Source organism: Antedon bifida, chromosome 5, assembly GCF_963402885.1.
Source record: "Antedon bifida chromosome 5, ecAntBifi1.1, whole genome shotgun sequence".
NCBI lineage: Eukaryota > Metazoa > Echinodermata > Crinoidea > Comatulida > Antedonidae > Antedon > Antedon bifida.
Window position 1 is genome coordinate 15,472,381 of NC_136230.1, and position 24,517 is coordinate 15,496,897.

General features: G+C 31.1%; 2 protein-coding genes across 2 annotated transcripts in view; both read right to left on the reverse strand.

The window, feature by feature from the left end:
- Window positions 1-24,517, reverse strand: part of LOC144842635 (uncharacterized) — a 298,292-nt gene that overhangs the window by 13,232 nt on the left and 260,543 nt on the right. The gene's annotated exons all lie outside the window — the stretch shown is intronic.
- On the reverse strand, window positions 18,761-21,408 carry LOC144842241 (uncharacterized). Its single transcript, XM_078698652.1, has 2 exons — window positions 21,322-21,408; window positions 18,761-20,299 (listed from the first exon to the last, which is right to left on the reverse strand). The coding sequence occupies exon 2, from the start codon at window positions 20,272-20,274 to the stop codon at window positions 19,240-19,242; it is 1,035 nt and encodes a 344-aa protein (XP_078554778.1). The 5' UTR covers window positions 20,275-20,299; window positions 21,322-21,408; the 3' UTR covers window positions 18,761-19,239.

Genomic DNA, 24,517 nt, shown 5'->3' on the forward strand with positions numbered 1-24,517 from the left:
TGCTAGTTGCTCCCAATCAAAGACATTAGTGGCTATGTTAATTAATTCTTTGGTTGTTATATCTAAATAAAATAAGATATTCTCATAATTTGTACAACATTCAATGCGAAAGGGGATACATATAACACAGTGTTCACAGCTCCAGCATGTTTAGTAAACATGTTTGTCTCCAAAACACTGTGCACAGGCTTAATTGAATCTTTGCTGAAATATTTTTAGAAAATATTATTAACAACTTTGCTACTGACAACTGGCAAACACGCTTTCATTTTAAAAAAAACACACACACACAAACCCTCTCACATTTCAGCCAAACCTCTAATATGAAAAAAACCAGCAAATCAGTGTAAACTGTACCTCTAGTATAGTAAAAAGGTTTTTGAAGAATATTCATACCTGATGATGTGATATCTATGAATGGTAAAGGTCCGCCTAAAAAAGTAAAATGCATGAGTAAAAAAAAGTTAATTTTGAAGGGTGTTACAACCGTTAATGTAGAACAATCCACCGCTAATGTAGTAAAACCGCCAGCTAATATAGAAACGGTCAACAGCTTATGTAGTAACAGTCAACAGCTTATGTAGTAATGAAAATTGCCTCCCAGCTTATACTGTAGTTACTATATTGCCAGCTAATGTAAAAATGTTATATATTTTACAAAAATGTCATCATGTGCAAATGCATCGATCTTTACTTAGCTATCAGTCTTTCAACCTTTCGTAAGCAACCAACTTTCTAAAAGATCACACATCGTAAGCAACCATCTCTGTTAAGGGACCGATTTTCATAATCGACCACCTCACGTAAGGGATCACCTCCTCTCATAAGGGACCGCTTCACATAATTAACCACCTCTCATAAGCGACTACAACTCTTAACGACCACACATCTCGTAAGTGACCACCAGTTTTCTACATTAGCGGTTGTAACAAAGGGTTTGAATGTTTTAATTTCAAATTAAATATAGGATTTTTTAAAACTTGCAAAAGGCAATGCTTTTTATCATTAATAATCAATAGTCTGTTTTATTTTACTTTGTTTTATTTTACTTTACTTTATAATATTACCAAAATATAGATATAGCGTATAATTGCATCGCAAAATGGAAGATAAAAATGATAAAATTCAAAAATAACTTTATAACTTAAACTATTAAAAAATTCAGACAAAAATCAAGAGAATTATACATGAATAGAAGGATATACTATGATTTAAGCAATCTAGGAAATCTGCAAATAAATCTATAACAATATTGAGTTTAAAAACTTGATATTTCATGGGGAGGGTTCTAGTTGAATAGGCTTGTCTAATTAAATTCATCTAAGATGTAAATATTTGATTAAGGGGTATAGTAAAAAACAAAATCAAAATTACAAAAGACTGTTGAAATCTTATAATAGGACTGACAATTACTACTTGATAAAAGAATCCATGATCATTAAGATTAAATTACTTCTATTTTTTTTAACAAGCAATCACAATTATTATTTATTATGTTCATTATTACCTTTCCAACTTTGTTTTAAGTTTCATAGTACTTACCTTTCAGAATGTTAATGATTTCTTTTTTCTGATCTTTATCATATTTATCACAACTGTTTTCATTATAGCAATCCAAGGCAGACTTTCCCTCCTAACAATCAAAGGTTATAAATATCATGTTGTTATGTGATTACAAAATATATTATACTAAGCAGTCCTATACATATTACAAAAGTGTGCTTAAAATGTCACATAATTTGCAAGACCATAACCCCCTTTTCATTTTTCTCCAGCATATAAATGTAATTTTTATCTTGCTATTAAAACCATGGCAAACCTGGTGAGGGCTTACTGTACCTACCTCTACCTACATTACATTTTGTGTCATAGCTTAATTGCACTGCATAGTAAGTGAATGTGCATTTGATGTAATAAATAAGTATGCTAATGTTATGTTATGCTTATGCATCTAACTTTCCATGGTTGAATGCCTAATTCGAATCCCACTGAGGACCACTTTTTTAAAGAATAATTTTTTTTTGTGCTGGTTATGACCGCCTTCTCTTTACACTAGAACTCTGTCAACATTCCGGGTCAAGATCATTAGTATTGCAAAGTTTGCCACAAAAAACAAAACCAACAACAAACAAAATATACTGTACAGGGGCGGTAAAAAAGTTTTCTATACATTTAAAAAAAATTAACTATAATGAAGTAAAACAATTAATGACATTCATGAAATTTGATTACTGAGCTATTGGGCTTTGACCAAATCTGACTTAATTACAAAAAAAAAAAGAAAATAAGAATTAGATGTAGCAGGCCTTTAACACTAAGTTCTGATTATCTATCTCTCAATATTTATTACATTTTTATTATCTCAATATTAGTTACAGTAGAAAAGCATTAAACAAATCCTCAGACGACAGTTGAATTGACAAACAAACAAAACCAACAAGCAAACAAACAACAAACATACAGGGACGAGAACGTAACCTCCTAGACAGAGGGAATAAAAGTGTTCATTCAAGCATTCTCAAATTGTCTAAAACATTTGTTGATTAGATTAACTGAACAATTTGACCACAAAAATCAATTTGCTTTAAATCCAAAGCTTACAAATAGTTCAAAAGGAATTTTTTTTGACAGGGTACATCCAGCTGAAATAAATTAGGATTTTGTTAATATGTATATATAATGAGCAACTGAGAGGATAAATTTAATATCAAATGATATGTCAACAACTAAAATTTAAAGAAATATAGAACGAATACTTAATGTACTCTCATTATTTATTATATGTATTTAATTATGTATAATACCTCAGTTTACAGTTTAGTAAAATATGAGAAAAGTAGCAATAAGGGAAGCATGGTTCTGTTTATTTGTGATTATAAACAATTCAATTTAGATTTACAATTTAACAATACAATGTGAATACTGTAATGAAAAAAAAATAAATATTAATCACTATACAATTTGTTTGGGAGTATCATTTTCATTTTAATATTCATACAAATATTCAAACAAATATACAGGTACATGGTGGATGGTCAATAGATTGCTCGAGGATTAGACAAGAAAACAGTAGCCTGTAATTATTGTCAATGATAATAATAAACCTTATTTATTATATAACGTAAAAAAAAGAATAGAACATCTATATTATTAACATAATTTTATTACAGTACTTAATAACAAACTAACCTTGTTTTTATTGTAAATGTCCATATGTCCTTCCTGTATGAAGAACACAAAAGTATTCCTGTGTTCTTCATACAGGATATTTGCTCGAGCACATAGATGCATAGCATTGTCTCCATTCTAGTAACAAGTGAAATAAAATAAAGTGCACCAGCTGTACTGCATATATTTTAAATAAGTTTAACAAAAATAATTAATGGCACCACCAACATATTAAAGTAATGTAGAGGATATATAATGATAGACAATAAAAAGGATAGAACAATTTTTAGGCTCTGGGACCCTAATAATCTGGGATACACAACAGTTCAGGAACTAATGGGTTCAAGTCCCACATGATAATTATTTTGGAATGTATTCACGAGTGTTTGCAAAACATCTTAACAATTATTAAAATGGCTCTCTGATGCAACATTACTTCATAGTAGTTACATTATTATCAACATAATGGTGGTGGTACTGGAATCTAACCCTAGACATCAGCACAAACTTAGTGGTCAGTAGAGCTATAAATACCAGGCTGAAGTCATGGGTTTGACTCCACCAAAGAATTTCTCAGGTGGAACTCAGTTGTTCAATGTAATGAGAATTTAGTACATTACATAAGAGGAGGTCACAGTCACAGTCTGGCGAACTTAGCTCTCTCTGATGCAAAGCTACTTTATAGTAGTTACAATATTATCATATAAAAGTAAAAGTCTTTTACACCCAGACAACTACCCTCTGGACAACTACTCACTAGGACAACCGCTCTTGTACTGTAGGACAATCACTCCATTATAGGAAAATTACCCTGTTAGTGTTATGTTAGGACAACTATTCCTAGGACAACCACCCACTATAGTATACTTAATAGCAACATAATTTAGGATCACCCCTTAATTATAGATACAATTTATAACTAGAAATATTACAAGAAATCAATACAAATGATATGGTTGAAAAAAAGAGAAAATAAGATTTTTTTATTATTGGTTATTTGTTTATTTTCAAAGTTTTCTGTCAGAGCCGACTGATATAAAATTAGATATAAGGCCATTATTAATAAATTGTGAATAATATTATATTTTGATTGTACATACAACACTTTAGTAAAAACTGTCCAAATTGAAACATGGATAATTTATAAATGATATGAACAATACTTATCTACCATTTCATTGATTATATTGATTGATTATATTTACTGAATACAAAAAGAGCATATTTATTTAATGAGATATCTGGAGAGAAAAAACCTTTTCATTTAAAGGACATATTTCTTTAGTGAAATTTCAATATACTTTGCAAATTGCAGACGATAAAAATGGTATACTTGGATATCAGTTATAATACTATGATTGATTCAGCTTAGAATTTTATTCATTATAACGGCTGCTAATATAAAAGCTTCTTGTCACATTACATCTTTTTATATCAAAAGATAAAGCATTTGGATTTATCTCAATATCTCTATGGTTTTATATACTTTTTGCTTTAAGATTCAATAAATAGGTTGGTGAATTTACAGTGGAATAAATAATACCTACAATAATAGTCTGGCACCAGCCAGGTACAGATATAGGGAGTTTGCATAGAGTGTGGTACCAGCATTCACTATTATTACAACATATAAATAAAACATACACCAGTAAAAATGTTTAAGTGACTAAAATTACTAATATTACTTGGATAGTTATATAAATACTATCCACCAACTTTTTGCTGTATTTGAAAAAAAAAATCAATTACCTTAAAAATATTATTGTCCCCTGAAAACAGGGAATATTGTGAATATGCCATTTTAATGTCGCATTAATAGTTAAATTTAACTGTATCTTTTTATATGAGAAATCATTAGTTGTGTTCATTTTTATTTTCTATGGACTTGAATAACTTAATTAAAACTGCTAATATAAAGTCAAATTTTATAAATCTCTAAGTGACTAAAAAATTACTAATATTACTTGGATAGTTATATAAATACTATCCTCCAACTGTTTGCTTTATTTGAAAAAAAAAATCAATTAATTTAAAAATATTATTGTCCCCTGAAAACAGGGAATATTGTGAATTGTGAATATGCCATTTTAATGTTGCATTAATAGTTAAATTTAACTGTATCTTTTTATATGAGAAATCATTAGTTGTGTTCATTTTTATTTTCTATGGACTTGAATAACTTTATTAAAACTGCTAATATAAAGTATAATTTTATAAATCTTTATTTTTCCTGATTTAGGAGGACAAAAAAAGTACTATCCTATTCTTGAAATTATGAAATAATTATTTACAACTTACTTTGTTTATACAATATAAATCAGCATGTTGGGCTAATGCTATGCAGCATGCAGTTTGACCTGACCCAGCAGCCAACAAGAGTGGTGTATCTCCATCCTAAAAATAGAATATAATATTTCATACAATATTACAAACTTCTTAGCAATGAGGAGGCATGGTTATTAATGTGTTTAATTTGTTTAAACACATTAATACTAACTTTTCATATATCTTTTTAAATCATTTAATTCAGTCATGATTTTAACTCTTCATAAATAAAAGTTTACAAAGTGAAGACACACACTGATCCAGTGATTTCATATTACCGTACATATTCTTTCAAAAACAAACATCCATATTTTTATTGTTTTTTCCTATGCAAACATGGTGTTATATTGCTACAATACTATCTATACATGTTGGTACTGTTTTACTAAAAAATGAGAAAATATAGTGCTATATAGTAGTATAAATAATCAAAATACAACTGATATGACCATTTTAAAACTTCTGATGAAGTTTTATAAATTTCTCTAAATAAATCAATGATTGAAATGATAAAATAACGGCATTTCAACAAAGTATTAAATAGGCTGTGTACATCATAAGTTAACAGTTTTTAGTCTCATTGAGCTTTATATCTCCATGATTTGGTAGACTGTGTTTGTATTTGTTTGTGTTTGTATCTGTGTATTTGTGTTTGAACAGCAATTAACATTAATAAAATATAATATAAATACTATTGAAAGTTTTTAATGTAAATTATTTTAATTAAGATAATTTACATTGTCAGATCTCACTCTGAATACATTTAACTCGATTTCACATTAAAAGTCAGTTTGGTAAAAGACCTTAAACAAACAATACATTATTAATAGGACACATTATAACAATATTTAATATAAAAAACTCATGACAATCCTACGAAAGCCCATTAATGCCATTTTAAGTATATGTTTTTCGAACGTAATCCGTTCTAACGAATTAATAATTTGTTTGAACGGATTAATAATCTGTTCAAACGAATTAGTAATCCGTTCAAACGAATTGCAACATATACAACAAGTGCTATTTAAAGTATATGTTGTAATTCGTTTGAACGGATTACTAATCCGTTCAAACGAATTACTAATTTGTTTAAACAGATTAATAGTCTGTTCAAACGAATTAGGAATCCGTTCAAACGGATATAGTAATTTGTTTAAACGGATTACTAATTTGTTCAAACGAATTACTAATTCGTTCAAACGAATTAGTAATCCGTTTAAACAAATTAGTAATTTGTTTAATTTGTTTAAACAAGTTACTAATCTATTTAAACGAATTAGTAATTCGTTTGAACGAATTACTAGTTCGTTCAAACAGATTACTAATCCGTTTGAACAGATTATTAATCTGTTTAAACATATTTATACTTTAAATGGCACTTGTTGTATATGTTTCAATTCGTTTGAACGGATTACTAATTCGTTTGAACAGATTATTAATCCGTTCAAACGAATTACTAATTCGTTAGAACGGATATTACGTTCGAAAAACATATACTTAAAATGGCATTAATGTGCTTTCGTACAATCCAGCATTCGAGCAGAGAAATATTATTGAAAAAGTGATGGTTATATGATAATGTTTTGTTACTATTGTATAAGTTTTTATGGAATGAAACTATGTTATGGAATGAATCTACAATTAAGGCCTAGTATTATTCGCTGTTTAAACACTGTATTCATTTTGGATAAGGTATACAGATTAAGGTGTATGTATACATTCAGATGCCGTATAAAAGTAAATCCCAGTATTTATAACATTTTTTAAGGAATGTTTAAGCAATATATTTAAACAAATAATTTTTTCAGTTTTATTCAGAAATATATGATTGATGTTCTGAATTCACTTTTGTGAGCAAAAAAATAATATCATGAGTTTTGGTTTTGAGTTTTTGTATTCTTGTTTATGTAACCATGCACACATCAGCAGGCCTAATTTCTGGTTGGATGGTGACCAAAAACGTGAGCTATAGCCGGAAAAAATAACCTAGTTTAGTTCTTATAAGCCTACCCCAGTTTGATGAATCTTCATGTATCGGTCGTCGATCTAAAATTATCCGAAAGCCACTCTTATTGTTGATTAGAGTTTACTGTTTTGTTTACAACACCTGACTAAGCGTTTGTCGAAATAATGCGCCCTCTATTTACCGAGGAATTTGAAGCTTCAAATACAGATTGCAAATCAATACAATTGTATAAACGTATATTAAATATATCAAAATAGTATTTTTTAAAGAAAATCGGCCTGTCTTCAACATTATGATGCTGCACTCGAGCTGTTCAACCGGTTTTCAGCTATTAAAAACAATTATCGTAGGAGGAGAAAGAAAAATGCGGGTATTTTTCAAAATGGACATCCATTAGACAGATATCACGATCGGAAAACACCCTATTTGGGGAAAATCGTTGAATCTAAATTCGTAAATTGTAAATAACTAATTATCGAAGTCAATTCAATTAGTAAACAGAGTTACATCAGGTGGTTAAAATCAGTTCCGAAAGTACAACTTTATACTATCGAGTAAACATTCTAGAAATAACGCGCGATTTACCGAATTTTGCCCTTACTTAAATTTATATTACCAACTACTTAAAATTACCTGTCGAAAGAAAGTGAACTTTGCGTAGTCCGATTGTGATGAAATTAAAACAGAATTGTTCAGCAATATATTGTTGTTGTCAATTAATCATCAACGCAGACATGTCAACAGAACAATCAGACTGCGCGTACGATTTCTACATGGCTACGTTTTGTTCTCAAAAAATGTAACATTTGATTCGCAGCGTTCTATAGAGGGCCGCGATTATAGAGACACGGATTTCAAAGAGCTTGGTTTGATTGGCAGCAGTGCTTTAGTATAGGCAAGCGCTTTGGAAAATCGTTTGATGTCACCGTCGATGCATTTCCTTCTATGCTCAGACTGTTTAAAACTTAGTGCGACACACAGTTATAGTCCGGTCATGTAGCAACATTAATCGGTATACCTAGAAAAAATTACAAAAGAATTTATTTTATTTTATTTTTATTTTATTAATTTTAGCAATTAAAACAATACATAGACTTTGAGTGTGCCAAGGAGTGGCAAAAGAGGTTGAAGGACCACTGTCGCCATAAGGCGTGCCACACCAGCACTCAAAGCATACAATAAAACATAAAACAATGTAAATAAGTAATATAAATACTATGATTATATACATTAAAGAGGCATAATGTTTTTAAAGTGGTCCATTAACATGTTTTTAAATTGTACCCAACTTCCGCAAACAAAGGCGTCTGTAATATTGACCGGTAGTGTATTCCACAGACGAATAAATCTGGTTGGGATACAATACTTTCCACTATCAGTTTTGGATGCAAGATGTTTAAAAGTCAGAACATCCAAATGCCTACAATTGATAATCAACATATTTAAAATAAAACTATTCTGTAATTTATATAATATATTTGTAACAAAAATAACGGTAAAATAATCTCGATTTGATTCGGCTGTCATCAAATTCAATCTAGTTAATTGGTCAGAATATGGCTGATCTAAGATTCGTTGATGAAGGATAAATCTTCTTTGAATTTTCTCTATCTTATTAATATGACATTGACGATAAGGATACCAAACAGGGGAGCAATATTGAATATGGGGAAGAACAAGACATTTATAAAGTTTAAGTAAAACAGATGTAGAACAACCTGTGGCAATTGACCGTATAAAACCTAACATCCTATTGCATTTCAAAGTTACATTATCTACCTGATGTGCCCATGACAAATTATGGGATATTACCACACCAAGTAACGTAATGTCATTAACGTTCATGAGTTCATGTCCATTTAGAATGTAAGATGGAACAACGGGATCTCGTTTTCTGGACAATGACAGCACTTGACATTTATTAGGGTTAAGGGAAAGTGAATTAAGTGCTGACCACCAGGAGATCGTGTCAATGTCCTGTTGCAGAGATAAACTATCTTCCTCCGTCATTATACATTTAGCAATGCAAGTGTCGTCTGCATATTGATATGGTTTTGCATGTAGGTGCATATGTAGATCATTAACATACATATTAAATAACAGGGGTCCAAGCACAGACCCCTGAGGAACCCCTGATCTTACGCAACTCTTGCCGGACATCTTTCCATTAAAAACAACTTGTTGCTTACGTCCAGTTAAAAATGATTCCAACCAAGGCAACATGGAACCACCAATTCCATAGGTTCTTTTTAGTTTGGAAATCATTGTAGAGTGCGAAATTGAATCAAATGCACGACTATAGTCTAGTGCAATAATATCAATGCGTGGGACACCTTTGTCAAGTAAGGTTGTCCATGATGTTGTCGCCTCGGCTAGCAAGCTTGAACAAGATTTACCAGGAGTAAATCCATGCTGCGCATCATACAGAAGGCCGAACTCGTTTAGGTGGTTACGAAGTTCATCAGCAACTATGCTCTCCAATACTTTGCAAAATAGCGAAGTTAAGGCTACCGGTCTGTAGTTTTTCAATTCGCCTTTCTTGCCCTTTTTGTGAATGGGAGCAATATTTGCATCTTTCCAGGCCGAAGGTACTTCGCCACTAGACAAGCTATAATTGTATATGTCTGTCAGCAACGGTGACAGACTAGCAGCACATAGCTTCAGCATAGACGATGTCACACAGTCAGGACCAGGTGCTTTTCCATTTTTTAAGTTTCTCAATTTTTTATATACAGTGACAGGGTGAATATATATGTTTTCCAGAGTTGGAATATCCAGATTAGGAGAACTTATAGTATAATTTTCGTCACTTGGAGGCTCAGTAAAATATGACGAAAATAAGGAATTAAATGAATCTGCAATAATGATAGGATCGGAACATGCTATACCACCCATAACGAAATAACTAAGTATATTTAGATAGTCTTTAATAGAAATAGCTCTATCCTTAGTAGGCTTAATAGGCCGTTAGTAGTTTTTTTCTCTTGGCTACTAAGGATTTTATCATAATTTCTTTGACTACTTTCTGACTACATAAAATAGATAGGTGACATAATAGGTACTACCTATTAAAAGTACACAGTAAGTAGTTGTATCATAGTTGATGTAGCACTATTTAAAGTAGGTCTTTAAGCTACACCATTGTTAGTAGTTTTTAATAGATATTTTTCACCTTAAGAGTTTTTATGTAGACTGGGAATAGTCTCCATCTATCTATATATAATAGATATTTAGTAGGTATGAAAAAAAAGTTAAATGTAGTTTGTTAATAGGTTATAGATAGCTGTTGTCTATCTATTATAAGTAGACAGTTGATAGATGATACAAAACTGTGTTACTCATAGATTTATAATAGACTTGTAGTAGTCTCCATCTATCTATATATAATAGATATTTAGTAGGTATGGAATATAAGTTAAACGTAGTTTGTTAATAGGTTATAGATAGCTGTTATCTATCTATTATAAATAGACAGTTGATAGATAATACAAAACTGTGTTACTCATAGATTTCTAATAGACTTGTAGTAGTCTCCATCTATCTATATATAATAGATATTTAGTAGGTATGGAATATAAGTTAAATGTAGTTTGTTAATAGGTTATAGATAGCTGTTTATCTATCTATTATAAGTAGACAGTTGATAGATAATACAAAACTGTATTACTTATAGATTTCTAATAGACTTGTAGTAGTCTCCATCTATCTATATATAATAGATATTTAGTAGGTATGGAATATAAGTTAAACGTAGTTTGTTAATAGGTTATAGATAGCTGTTGTCTATCTATTATAAGTAGACAGTTGATAGATAATACAAAACTGTATTACTCATAGATTTCTAATAGACTTGTAGTAGTCTCCATCTATCTATATATAATAGATATTTAGTAGGTATGGAATATAAGTTAAATGTAGTTTGTTAATAGGTTATAGATATATATATAAACTTTATTTAGACACGAGACTGATGTACAGCACAACTCGTTCAATCAACATTGATTGTTTTTACACAAGTTCGTGATACTGTATTACAAAAAAAACCAACACCATATAAATACGAAAGAAACGAAAAAATTGAAATTGAAAAGAAACAAAATTACAGCAGAATTCCCTTCATCTGACACCTCTATTTAGGGTACACCATACCGGTACTTCCCGTGTAAACGGGAACCCTTATCGAAGTGTATAATTTATGGGGATTCTACTGTAATAATAAAATAATAGTGATAAAACACACATTTTACATGATATTTAGCCATTTTAAAAGTTGGATGTACACCATCGTAAATTACCATACCATTATGTTTTACAATGCATTTTTCAGATACGTTTTAAACAACTTAACTGAATTTGGAAGGGTATCAACATTGAGACTATTCCATATAATTGCTCCACGATAAGACAGACTTCGTTTTTTAAAATCGGTTTTTGGCTTCGGGATGAATAGATGTGTATCACTGTGCCTTAGATTATAATTTATATCATTGTATGTAAATACATTATTTAGGTAAGGTGGGGCATTATCTGTCAAAACCTTATATATAACCATACAACATTCATATCTATCTTGATAAAATAAAGTTGACCAATTAATTTGTCTTAGTGCCTCACTACTAGGTGTGTCCCATGTTAGACCACACACGATTCGAGCTGTTCTGTTTTGGATAGTTTGAACTCTTTTCATTAGAGTTTGACTACTATTTCCCCAAATTATGTTACAATAGCTCAAGTAAGGTATTACAATAGAGTTTGCAATATGTTTTAAAATGTTTTGTGGAAAATAATAGCTACATCGTCTGAGCATACCCAATCCATTTAGAGCTTTACCTCGAATGTATTCAATCTGATTTTTCCATGATAAATGTTCGTCTATTATGATACCAAGATGTTTGCAATATCGAACGCGTGGTACAAGAGCATTATCTATATTAACTGATCTATTTTTTTCTTTGATGGTTGCCAATCGGTTTGTCGATCCGATCAACATGAACTCGGATTTAGAGACATTTAGACTCAATTTATTATTTTTTAGCCAATCGTGGATTTGTATAAGTTCTTCATTTATACTTTGGTATATTTCATTTTCATTTTTTGAAGAACAATAAATTATAGTATCGTCAGCATACATACTTATTTTACATTTGTTTGCAACTTTCGATAGGTCATTTATATATAAGAGGAAAGCAAGTGGGCCCACGATTGACCCCTGAGGCACTCCACATTGGATGTGTGTATAATCAGACAATGTATTATTTACATTTGTGAATTGCTTTCGCTCAGACAGATAGCTCTCGAACCATTTTAAAACATATTTACTTAAACCATAAAGTCTCAATTTGCTTAATAGTATGTTATGGTTTACCGTATCAAAGGCCTTTTTAAAATCTAGTAAACAGATTCCGACCAGCTTACCCTCGTCTATTGCACTATACCAGTCTTCCGTCACTTTTGTAAGTGCAGTAGATGTTGAGTATGATGGTCGAAAACCTGATTGATTTATACATAACAGATTATTATTATTCAAAAAAGCATAAAGTTGATTAAAAACGACTCGTTCAATTATTTTTGAAAGTATAGGTAGGACGGAAATGGGACGATAATTATTAGGGTTAGTTTTTTCACCATTCTTAAAAATCGGCGTGACCTTTGCTATTTTCCACGTATTTGGGAATTTACATGTTGTGAAGGAGTGATTTATGATTCTTGTAATTGTTGGGGATATAATCGGGGCAGACAGATAGCTGTTGTCTATCTATTATAAGTAGACAGTTGATAGATAATACAAAACTGTATTACTCATAGATTTCTAATAGACTTGTAGTAGTCTCCATCTATCTATATATAATAGATATTTAGTAGGTATGGAATATAAGTTAAATGTAAAATGTAAAATGTAGTTTGTTAATAGGTTATAGATAGCTGTTGTCTATATATTAGTGCGTGTGTATAACAATTGTTACACCCAAATTCCCGCTTCTTTTTTGCAGCAGCAGCATGCACGATGCAGATGATCAGAGAAAAAAAGGAGCATTCGCTTGTTGTAGGCCTTTTCGATCAGACCATGAATGTTTATTTTTATTCCAACCACAATGTCAGTTTAGTGGTAAGTGAATCAATCCATATCTTTACATTTTATTTGTTAAAGTTAAAGTGTTCCTTTTTGATAGGCTAGAAGCTAGGCTAGTAGGCCTCTAGTAGGCTCTATAACCTAGCCAGGCCTGTATTAGTTAGTAGGCCTACTAGGCTACTAAGCTAGGTAGGCCCTAGCCTAGGCCTAGTCTTTTTTAAATTGCACTAGGCCTAGGCATTTTTCATTCAAGTTATAATTATAATAGCCTAGCCTAGGCCTAATATACTTTATAGCCTAGGCTTATAGGCCTACTAGTAGTTAGCCTAGGCCCTACATTGCCTGTTTGTTGTTCAAAAAACATTTATTTATTCAACAATGGCATTATACAGTATAATATAATTATAGGTGTGTACATAAATGAAAACATAGTAATAAGCCATACCCTTACAAAAAAGTTCTATAGAATTCTATAGAGTTCTATAGAACATTTTATAGAGCTCTATGGTATTCTATAGAAGTACAAAATTTCTATAGAAACATATTTCAATTTCTATAGAATTTATTTTGTGTCTATAGAATGTTTCTTTTTTTCTATAGAACCTATAATTTTATAGAATTTCTATAGAATTTATTTATGAATTTATATATGTGATTAATACATTGTCTCACCATTATTGAAAGATCATGGAATGAAGTGGATTGATAATTACATTTTTATTTTGCCAATAACAATTTTTTTTTCATCGCTTACAAAAAATTATATGATAAGCAATTTTGCATGTAAAAGAATAGGATTTTTCTTTACCAGTTTATAGATTGTTGAAAATCAAATTAAAATCTGGACAAATACAGAAAAACAATATAACACTTTTCTGTAGAAACTCTATGAAATCTCTATAGAATTTTGATAGAGATTTTATTCAATCATTCTATAGAAAATCTATAAACAAATTCTATAGAATATTTGATATAAATTCTATTTATTTGATTTGACAAAATTTGAACAAATTTGTAAGGGATATTAACATGAACCAATTATCATTGTGTACTTGAATTATATCAACTTTTGCTTACTGTATATCATCAATTATTATAATTTTTATTGCTTAATGGGGGTTACATTTTGATTTTGCCAATAGCAATACAATAATACCTTTTACAATTTTGCATGTAAAGGAATATGATTTTTCTTTATAGACTGTTGAAAATCTAATTAACTTGGACAAAATATAGACAAACAATACAACGCTTTTCTATATAAACTCTATGAAATCTCTATAGAATTTTAATAGAGATTTTATAGAATCATTCTATAGAAATTCTATAGAATAGTTGATATAAATTCTATAAAAATATTTTTATTTAATTCTATAGAACACATTTGTAATATTAACATGAACTAATTATCAATACTGTGTATTTGAATTATATCAACTTTTGCTTACTGTATATCATCAATTATTATCATTTTTCATTGTTTAATTAATGGGAGTCGTTAATTAACACCTCCCTGGTTTTAACAAACACTACTCCAAGCCATAATGGATTGGTCCGTGCATGCAGTGCCTCATGGGATAGCTTGGTGCAACTGCAAGAAGAAAATCGGCGGGAGGATTTTAATTGTGGAGCAGCCAAGCAAGCTAGCCTCTAATTTTATTTGAAGAAAGATGAATACTTTGAATCATGTACAGTCTTAGCCAAAGGTTGGTTAATTAGTATTGTATTATTAACCTAGCTTACACATACCATATATGAGTTACATAATATAAGAATCTATGCTTTTTGGCCTAAATAGTAGTAGGCCTATGAGAATCAGGCCAACAAAAGAAAAGACCTACTTCATTGCTTAAATAAAAACAACAAGTTTTAAGCCTATATCATGATATAAACAATTCTGTCCTTATTCTATTGTTTTATAGATCTCGCCATCTCGTTTAGCAGGTTACACTGTAAAGCTGTTTTTTTGCTGCGACAGTCATTGGCCAACAAAGTAAAAGAGATGAACAAAACACAGAAGGTTAGCGCACAGGAGCCACAGCAAAAAGAAGATACTGAATAGTTTTTATGTTTTGTATATTTTGTTGCACCTTGTTATTAATTCTTTTATTCATTACTCCAACTCATAACTGACCGGTAAAGTGTATGCTGATGTGTAATTATTAGTTTTATATTTTTAATTCTAAATTAGTTATTTAATTTATCCAAAACCTTGATCTTTTTACAGTGATATTATCCCTATTTCCCACAAGGTACAACCAAAACAATCCAGAATATATATATAAAAGACACCGAACCAACTACTAGTTATTCAACTGCAAAAACAATATTTAATAGTGTATAATAGTATATTTTTATGTGTATGTGTATATGTGTAATTTCGTTTTTATATTGTTATCCTAAATATTTTATTGATATTTCAATAAATTGCAGTACGCACTGAAACAGATGAAAAATTGACTTTAGATTTTATTACAGTACTCTTTTCGCCTATGCCTAACAAACGATTTGCTGTCGCATGAAAGAAGGTCTAATAGCGGACTTGTATTTATTTCAAGCTGAAGATCTCAACCACCCATAGAAAATAAACATTGTTTGGTTACTCATTTTCTATAGAAAGTTGTTGGGTTTCTATAGAAAAGTGAAACTTTTTCATGGAAGTTCTATAGAAAATGTTATAGAATTTGTATACAGCTCTATATAATTTCTATGGAGCTTTATATAATTTCTATAAAGTTTCTATAGACCTATTATAGTTTTTACAGAGTTTCTATAGAATTTCTTTAGAGTCTCCATAGAATTTCTATAGAGCTTTATATAATTTCTATAGAGTTTCTATAGACCTATTATAATTTTTACAGAGTTTCTATAGAATCTCTATAGAGTTTCCAAAGAATTTCTATAGAATTTCTATAGAATTTCTATAGTTTCCATAGAATTTTTATAGAGTTTCCATAGAATTTTTATAGAGTTTCCGTAGAATTTTTATAGAGTTTCCGTAGAATTTTTATAGAGTTTCCATAGAAATTCTATAGAATTTTTATAGAGTTTCCATAGAATTTTTATAGAGTTTCCATAGAATTTTTATAGAGTTTCCATAGAAATTCTATAGAATTTTTATAGAGTTTCCATAGAATTTTTATAGAGTTTCCATAGAATTTTTATAGAGTTTCCATAGAGTTTTCATAGAATTTTCATAGAGTTTCCATAGAAATATCTATAGAATTTCCATAGAGTTTTCATAGAGTTTCCATAGAATTTCTATAGATTGTTTCTATAAAAAACTTTATAGAAAATCTATAGAAAATTCTATAGATCTTCTATACAACATTTTTGTAAGGGTAAGTTGTAGGCCTACTTCCCAGGGTTCAATTATAAAATAGATTTTTTAGTTTATAATATTAATACTAAATAGTTATACTGGGCTGCCTAGGCCTATTATCAGTTTGTTAATAGGCCTACTGTAAGCCTAGTCTATTAATAGGTTATTATTGGTAGCCCTAGTATAGCTATTGTAAGTATGCAGTTGATAGATATTACAACTGTGATATTAATCTAATGCAGTATCTAGGCCTAGAGGCCTAGGTCATCTAGCTATATCTACTGTATCTATTTGTAATAATTCTTAGTAGGCCTAAGTATATAAAATAAATAGTTTATTAATAGTTACTGGCTATTATCAGTTTGTTTATAGTCTGTTAATAAGTTACTGGTAGGTAGCCCTTGTATAGCAAAATTCAAATGGCATATTCAACAAAAAAATGTTTAAACAATTATTTTTTCAGAGAGACGATCTTTAACCTATACTAGTACAAATTTGATGGTCAAGTGCAAAGATGATTAATTTATGGTGAAGTGTGCTTTTGCGTAATTAATTTTTCATGTCAATATTGACAATATTTGGTGCACATTCAGGAATTATTTTGAATTTTGAAGTTTAAATAAAATGTATACTGTATATTTGGATACTGTGTCTTGTTTCATTTGATAAGTCTAGATTGTTACAAAAGTGATGAGTGTTGCTCTGTTGCTCGGCATTCTTCATGTCACATGTCCAACTGAGTTAAAACATGTGCAATGTTATGGTTAAGATATTAAGGTTTACAAATACTGTACTATCTTAATTTTTTGTTAAATAAATTTATAAAATGTATATTTGGTTACTAATGTCTTGTTTCATTTAATAAGTCTAAATTGTTACAAAAGTAACTGTTATTGTTCTGTATCTGTATTATAGCCAGAAAAGATTAGATTTTTAATTTCTGTAGATTTTAAGTATCTAAATTAACAGTAGTTAATTTATGTAGATTTTTAATAGCCAATTTATATGTAGATTTTTAATAGCCCAATAATATCTATATGTAGATTGTTAATAGCCCAATAATAGTTATATGTAGATTTTTAATAGCCCAATAATATCTATATGTAGATTGTTAATAGCCCAATAATAGTTATATGTAGATTTTAATAGCCATAGCCATTTTTAAGTAGATTTTTAATAGCCCAATAATAGCCAAATAATGTAGATTTTTAGTAGACAAATAATAGCCATTTTTAAGTAGATTTTTAATAGCCCAATAATAGCCAAATAATGTAGATTTTTAGTAGACAAATAATAGCCATTTTTAAGTAGATTTTTAATAGCCCAATAATAGCCAAATAATGTAGATTTTTAGTAGACAAATAATAGCCATTTTTAAGTAGATTTTTAATAGACCAATAATATCCAAATAATGTAGATTTTTAGTAGACAAATAATAGCCATTTTTATGTAGATTTTTAATAGCCCAATAATAGCCAAATAATGTAGATTTTTAGTAGAAAAATAATAGCCATTTTTATGTAGATTTTTAATAGCCCAATAATAGCCAAATAATGTAGATTTTTAGTAGACAAATAATAGCCATTTTTATGTAGATTTTTAATAGCCCAATAATAGCCAAATAATGTAGATTTTTAGTAGACAAATAATAGCCATTTTTAAGTAGATTTTTAATAGCCCAATAATAGCAAAATAATGTAGATTTTTAGTAGACAAATAATAGCCATTTTTATGTAGATTTTTAATAGCCCAATAATAGGCAAATAACGTAGATTTTTAGTAGCTGAATAATAGCCAATTATTTAGTAGATTTGTAATAGTATATTAATAGCCAAATAATGTAGATTTTAAGTAGACAAATTATAGCCATTTCATGTAGATTTTTAATTGCCAAATAATAGCCAATTTATACAGATTTTTAATAGCCCAATAATAGTCATTTAATTAGTAGATTTTTAATAGCCCATAAATAGCAAATTAATGTAGATTTTTAAAAGCCAAATAATAGCCAATTAAGAATCCATTCTAGATAGATTATTGGTAGTCTAATAATAGTTGTATTTAGTAGGTGTCGCCTACTAATATCATCGCGAAATATGCTAATGAGGCAAAAATCTACTAACGACTATAAAAAATCTATCAAATATCTATCTACTAGTAGGTGATAAATAGGCGACAGCTCTATATCTACTAAGCCGGATAGACTATAAGGCTAACCGCTATAGAGCTATAACTACTAAGACTTTTTGTTATGGGCATTGACTTCAAAGATGGAACACTGAACTGACTGTCTTTTAGATTTTACATAAGACCAGAACTGCTTCGTGTTGTACGGCTTAGACATTAGGTCATTTAAAAATTGACTTTTACATCGACCTATATCATATTTTACTTTATTACGAATTTTCTTGTAACTATTCCAGTGTTCAACAGTGCCTGAAGACTTTGCACGTTTAATGTTACAAGACACTTAATATCCGGAGAAATCCACGGTTTGGTTTTCTTTTTCTGTCTTCTGTTAGGGATTGCAGCATTGATACAGTCCATAAATAATGATTGGAACTTTTCCCATGTTTTGTTAACAGATTTGTCATCATAAATTGAGTCCCATGTGATTCTTCTGACACTATTGTTAAGTAATTCTATGTCAGTCTTATTATACAGGTATTTTGTCCTTATCGGAAGGGCCATGACCCTAGGCTCACCGCGAATCCGAAAGGAAATCATGCAGTGATCAGAGGTTGAGAATGGTTCCATAACACGTATGTCACACACTTGTTGATCACAGTTGGTAAATAGTAGGTCAATGAGAGTGCTATTTCGATCTAAACTGGTTGCAATTCTCGTTGGCTCCTCAATCATCTGACGAAGGCCTAAGGATGAAGTCCACTCGGAGACTTTAGTAAGTAGCTGGTTAGCCGGATTACAACCAGCTTCCAACCAGTTGATATTAAAGTCCCCCATTAGGACAACTCCTTTGAACTGTTGGATGTTTAAGTTCAGCAGTACTTCTTCCAGATGAATGGCAGAATTGGCATCACCAGGTGGCCTGTAATATATACCACATAGCCACTTTCCGTCTTTTAAACTGAATTCAGCCCAAACACATTCGATATCGGCCATAGAGGGATGTAAAATGCGTTTAGGGTCCAACTCTGGTTTTATTGCCAGTAAGACTCCACCACCACGGGTAGCACGATCCTTTCTAAAGATGACATGTTGAGATGAGATAGTGCCATCCAGGATTGTGTCGTCAAGCCAACTCTCTGTGACTCCAATCAGACTTAAGTCCATTTGATGAACCAGATTGTCAAAGCAGGAAAGTTTGTTCTTCAAACTGCGGGCATTCATACATACTCCAGTCAGACATGGATTGTTTCTGTGAACACTAGCATCCGATTGATTATCTTGGATAGAGTCCATAGTGGAGTTGAGTGAGAAGTCATCACTAAAAAAAGAGTCATTCAACCGCGGCAATGCACATACAAAACATGTCCAGGTGTAATTCCTACCTTTATAAAACCGTCTATAATTAACCTGAGAAATCGAGACACAACTAGCATGGAAAACCATTTGACAGTTGCAGCAAGTAACCTGCTGACGGTTCCGAAAAATGTTACCAGCGCAAGTACCACATATAATAGAGCCTGTCACACCAAACCTACCTACAATACTAGATTCAGAACGTTTTAGAGCATCAGTCGACCTAGAAGTGGAATCAGGCCCCGGGTTAGGGTGGATATCTACGCATAATGATAGAAGATCTATATTAAATGTGGACACTGAACTGGTATCATGGGCCACCCTGCTCTTTGAAAACTTCCTATGTTGTAGCATAGACAGGTACGATATACTGACTTGTACTTAGGTATCCCAATATAAACTCTAGAATAAACTTTATTAATAAACTCTGTACCATTCTTTAAACAACTTGAATCAGGAACTACAAGACAATAACGGCAAAAAGCTAAACTAATCAAAACAATAAATATCTGTGAATAATAGACCATAATTTATGTTAAGAAATTAATAAATTCAGTCAATAAATTAGAAAGGCCTATGTCCTGTTTAACAATTCGATACAGTAAATGATTACCTAAAATTCAGATAAAATATATACATTTAATTATTATTATTAATATTATTTATTTATTTACAAGGATTAAGAAAACTATCTATGTACACAATTTAATTAAATTAATCAAGTTTATTATATTTACAATGTATTAAAATTAACCTGTATAAGGAAGAGTTTAAATAAGCCCTATTGAAGAACTGTATCTAGCATATGGATTGGGGGCCTACTAATAGGATAATGTCCTGGCCAGACAGCTCACACAGTGCTGTGAACAATAGGGATTCCACACTACCAAAGGAGATACAGAGGCCTAGAAATATTCACAATAAATACAAAGTGTCAACACCATAAAAACTACAAACTTGCAAGCAAGTATAATCAGAATAACCTACCTAACAAAATAGTACAAAATAGTACCAATAATGTGTAAATTAACAGAAAATTACAGACCAAGACAATAAGAAATGGATGTGCACTGCATGACCTTATGACCTTATCAATTGTCGTATTCGATTTAGACTTTCACCGTTGAGTACAGTTTTTCCGTTGAGTACTTCTTTAAAGGAGTATTTTGAGCGTTGAGATTGTTCTTAACGAAAAAGCTTTCGTTGTCAACGTTTTCTATTCGAATGACTTTCTGTTGAGCACAAATTTACAATTCGAATACAAAAAGTACTCAACGAATCTTTACGTTGACAACGAAAGTTCCCAATCGAATACGACAATTATCTTTTATCTTATTTTTGTGGTAAATATCTCTAAAGACCTAAATGGAGAAAAAATGTAGTTGAAGAAATTAGGTTAATGTCAATAAAACCAAAATGGCCGCTATATACAGTATTTTTCTATATATCAGGTATAGTCAAGGCATTCTAGAATTTAAAGTCAAACAAATTGCAAACAAAGCTTTTATTTTTTTAATGTACACACATGATGTGGAGATAAATTCCACAAATCACACCTCGTTCACACCTTGGGCCGGGAACAAATTAGCTGAAATATGCAAATTAAGGGTAAAAATATAGAGTATCCATAGAACGCCAACCGCTAGTTGTAGAGATTTATTTTTTTTTCCAAATTGTTCTTATGGAACATTTTGTCCAACAAATGACCATAAGTGCCGTATTTTACTTTATTTTCAAAGAATTAAGGTGACTTTCACCATAGTCAATAACTCCATTGACTATGCTTTTCCATAGGATTTACGTATCATCATAATAGACCAGGAGCCCAGAGGGGTCAACCTAGCTGGAAAGTTAACCAATTTCTATGCATGTGGCAATTATCTACGTACATATCAATGTATGGAAATGACAGTCTGGCGCGTTTCTTTTGGTGGGTGTGGCTAGGAGGGACATTGTAAAGGGTAAAAAAAATGAGCTAGATCAGCTGAAAAGTTAACCCCATGAAATATTTTGCAAATTGTTTGACATAGAGTGAAATATAAGGAATGGCTATTGCCAGACGATTTTAGTGGTGGGGGGTGCCTGCCAGACCCCCATTTCTGGAGGGCCAAAAATGAGCTAGATCAGCTTAAAAGTTAACCCTCTAAAACTGGTGGGAAAATGTTCAATAAACTTATAACTATCATGAATGACCATTGCCAGACATTTTCAGTGGTGGATTGTGCCCGCCAGACCCCGTCAAACACCCAACCCGCAAAAAATTGAGCTAGATCAGCTGAAAAGTTAACCCCATGAAATATTTTGCAAATTGTTTGACATAGAGTGAAATATAATGAATGGACATTGCCAGACGATTTTAGTGGTGGGGGGTGCCTGCCAGACCCCCATTTCTGGAGGGCCAAAAATGAGCTAGATCAGCTTAAAAGTTAACCCTCTAAAACTGGTGGGAAAATGTTCAATGTACTCATAACTATTATGAATGACCATTGCCAGACATTTTCAGTGGTGGATTATGCCCGCCAGACCCCATCAAACACCCAACCCGCAAAAAATTGAGCTAGATCAGCTGAAAAGTTAACCCCATGAAATATTTTGCAAATTGTTTGACATAGAGTGAAATATAATGAATGGACATTGCCAGACGATTTTAGTGGTGGGGGGTGCCTGCCAGACCCCCATTTCTGGAGGGCCAAAAATGAGCTAGATCAGCTTAAAAGTTAACCCTCTAAAACTGGTGGGAAAATGTTCAATGTACTCATAACTATTATGAATGACCATTGCCAGACATTTTCAGTGGTGGGTTGTGCCCGCCAGACCCCGTCAAACACCCCCACTCCCAAAAATGAGCTAGATCAGCTGAAAAGCTAACCTTTTAAAACATGCTGTAGAATGTTCAGCATGATTCCTAGTATAATAAATGACCATTGCCAGACATTTTAAGTGGTGGGTTGTGTCCACCAGGCCCCCTCAAACACCCCACCCCCAAAAATGACCCAGATTAGGCCAAGGGTTAACCACTGTAAAACTGGTGGGAAAATGTGTAGTATACTGTCAAGGATATGAATTGTCATTACCAGACATTTTTATTTGCTCATTATAGAACCACCCCATCCATCCAACCCCTTATCTAATTCACAAATGTGCCACTATGGTACAGTATATAAGTTCAACATAGTGTAAAATAGGTATTCAGAACAGGACTTCTTTGTCTTTTTGTGGTGTGGAAAAAAGTAAATCAATTAGTCAATTGGTTTATGCAGTTAAAGGACATATTTAGAAACTGACTTTTTATCTTCTATAATGGTTGACTAGAGAATAATGTTGTTGATTATCATCAACATTTCAAAACAAAGGCTGATTTTATTAAATGCATTTTGATTATGATAGAGAGTGGTACATCTTTAAATCAAGGTAAGTGTCCAGCTATGATTTTTTTGATTGTGTATCTTAACAGTAATACTAAACAAATACAATTAGGCCTAGGCTATTTATGGCTCATTGATAGATATTCCACAGCGTTCAGTGGCGTAACAGCAGGAGCGCTCACTGGCCTATTGCTTAATATAAGTAAACAGCCTAATGCAACTATGAACCCAGGCGTTGACACATTTATTTTAATATTCATGTTTTACTTGTTAGAAGTATACGATTGATTACCATTAGGAATGTTGTTTCCTAATTTCTAATATTGTGGTTAGGAAGTCAGTGCCATGTCATTAATTAAGCTTTAGGCAAGTCTAAGTATTATGTATATGTATTGTTTTAATTATATTGTTTGAGATTAGGATACAGTGTAATTAAGAAAGACCTGGACAATGCTTTATTAGGTTGTAACACTAGTAAGGGGTATGGTGTTTATATAGTTACAGTTAATTAAAGTAGTGCAATAATATATTAATTCACTAATTGTAGAGCTGTGTTTTGTTCAATGTTTATGACAGCCATAATGAATCTAAAAGAAAAGCAAACAGTACCAAAAGAGCGAGACAAAGTATCTTTAAGGATAAATCAAGAGGAAACACATTCAGAAAAAAACATCAATAACCTTGGAAAAGTCACAAAGTTGTGCAGAAAAAATGCATCCATGTACAGTACAACTACAGAAGAGCAAGGAGATAAAGAATTACAACATAGTAAAACTCAAGAAAAAACCTCTGAAACTACAGAAAAACAGGATATAAGT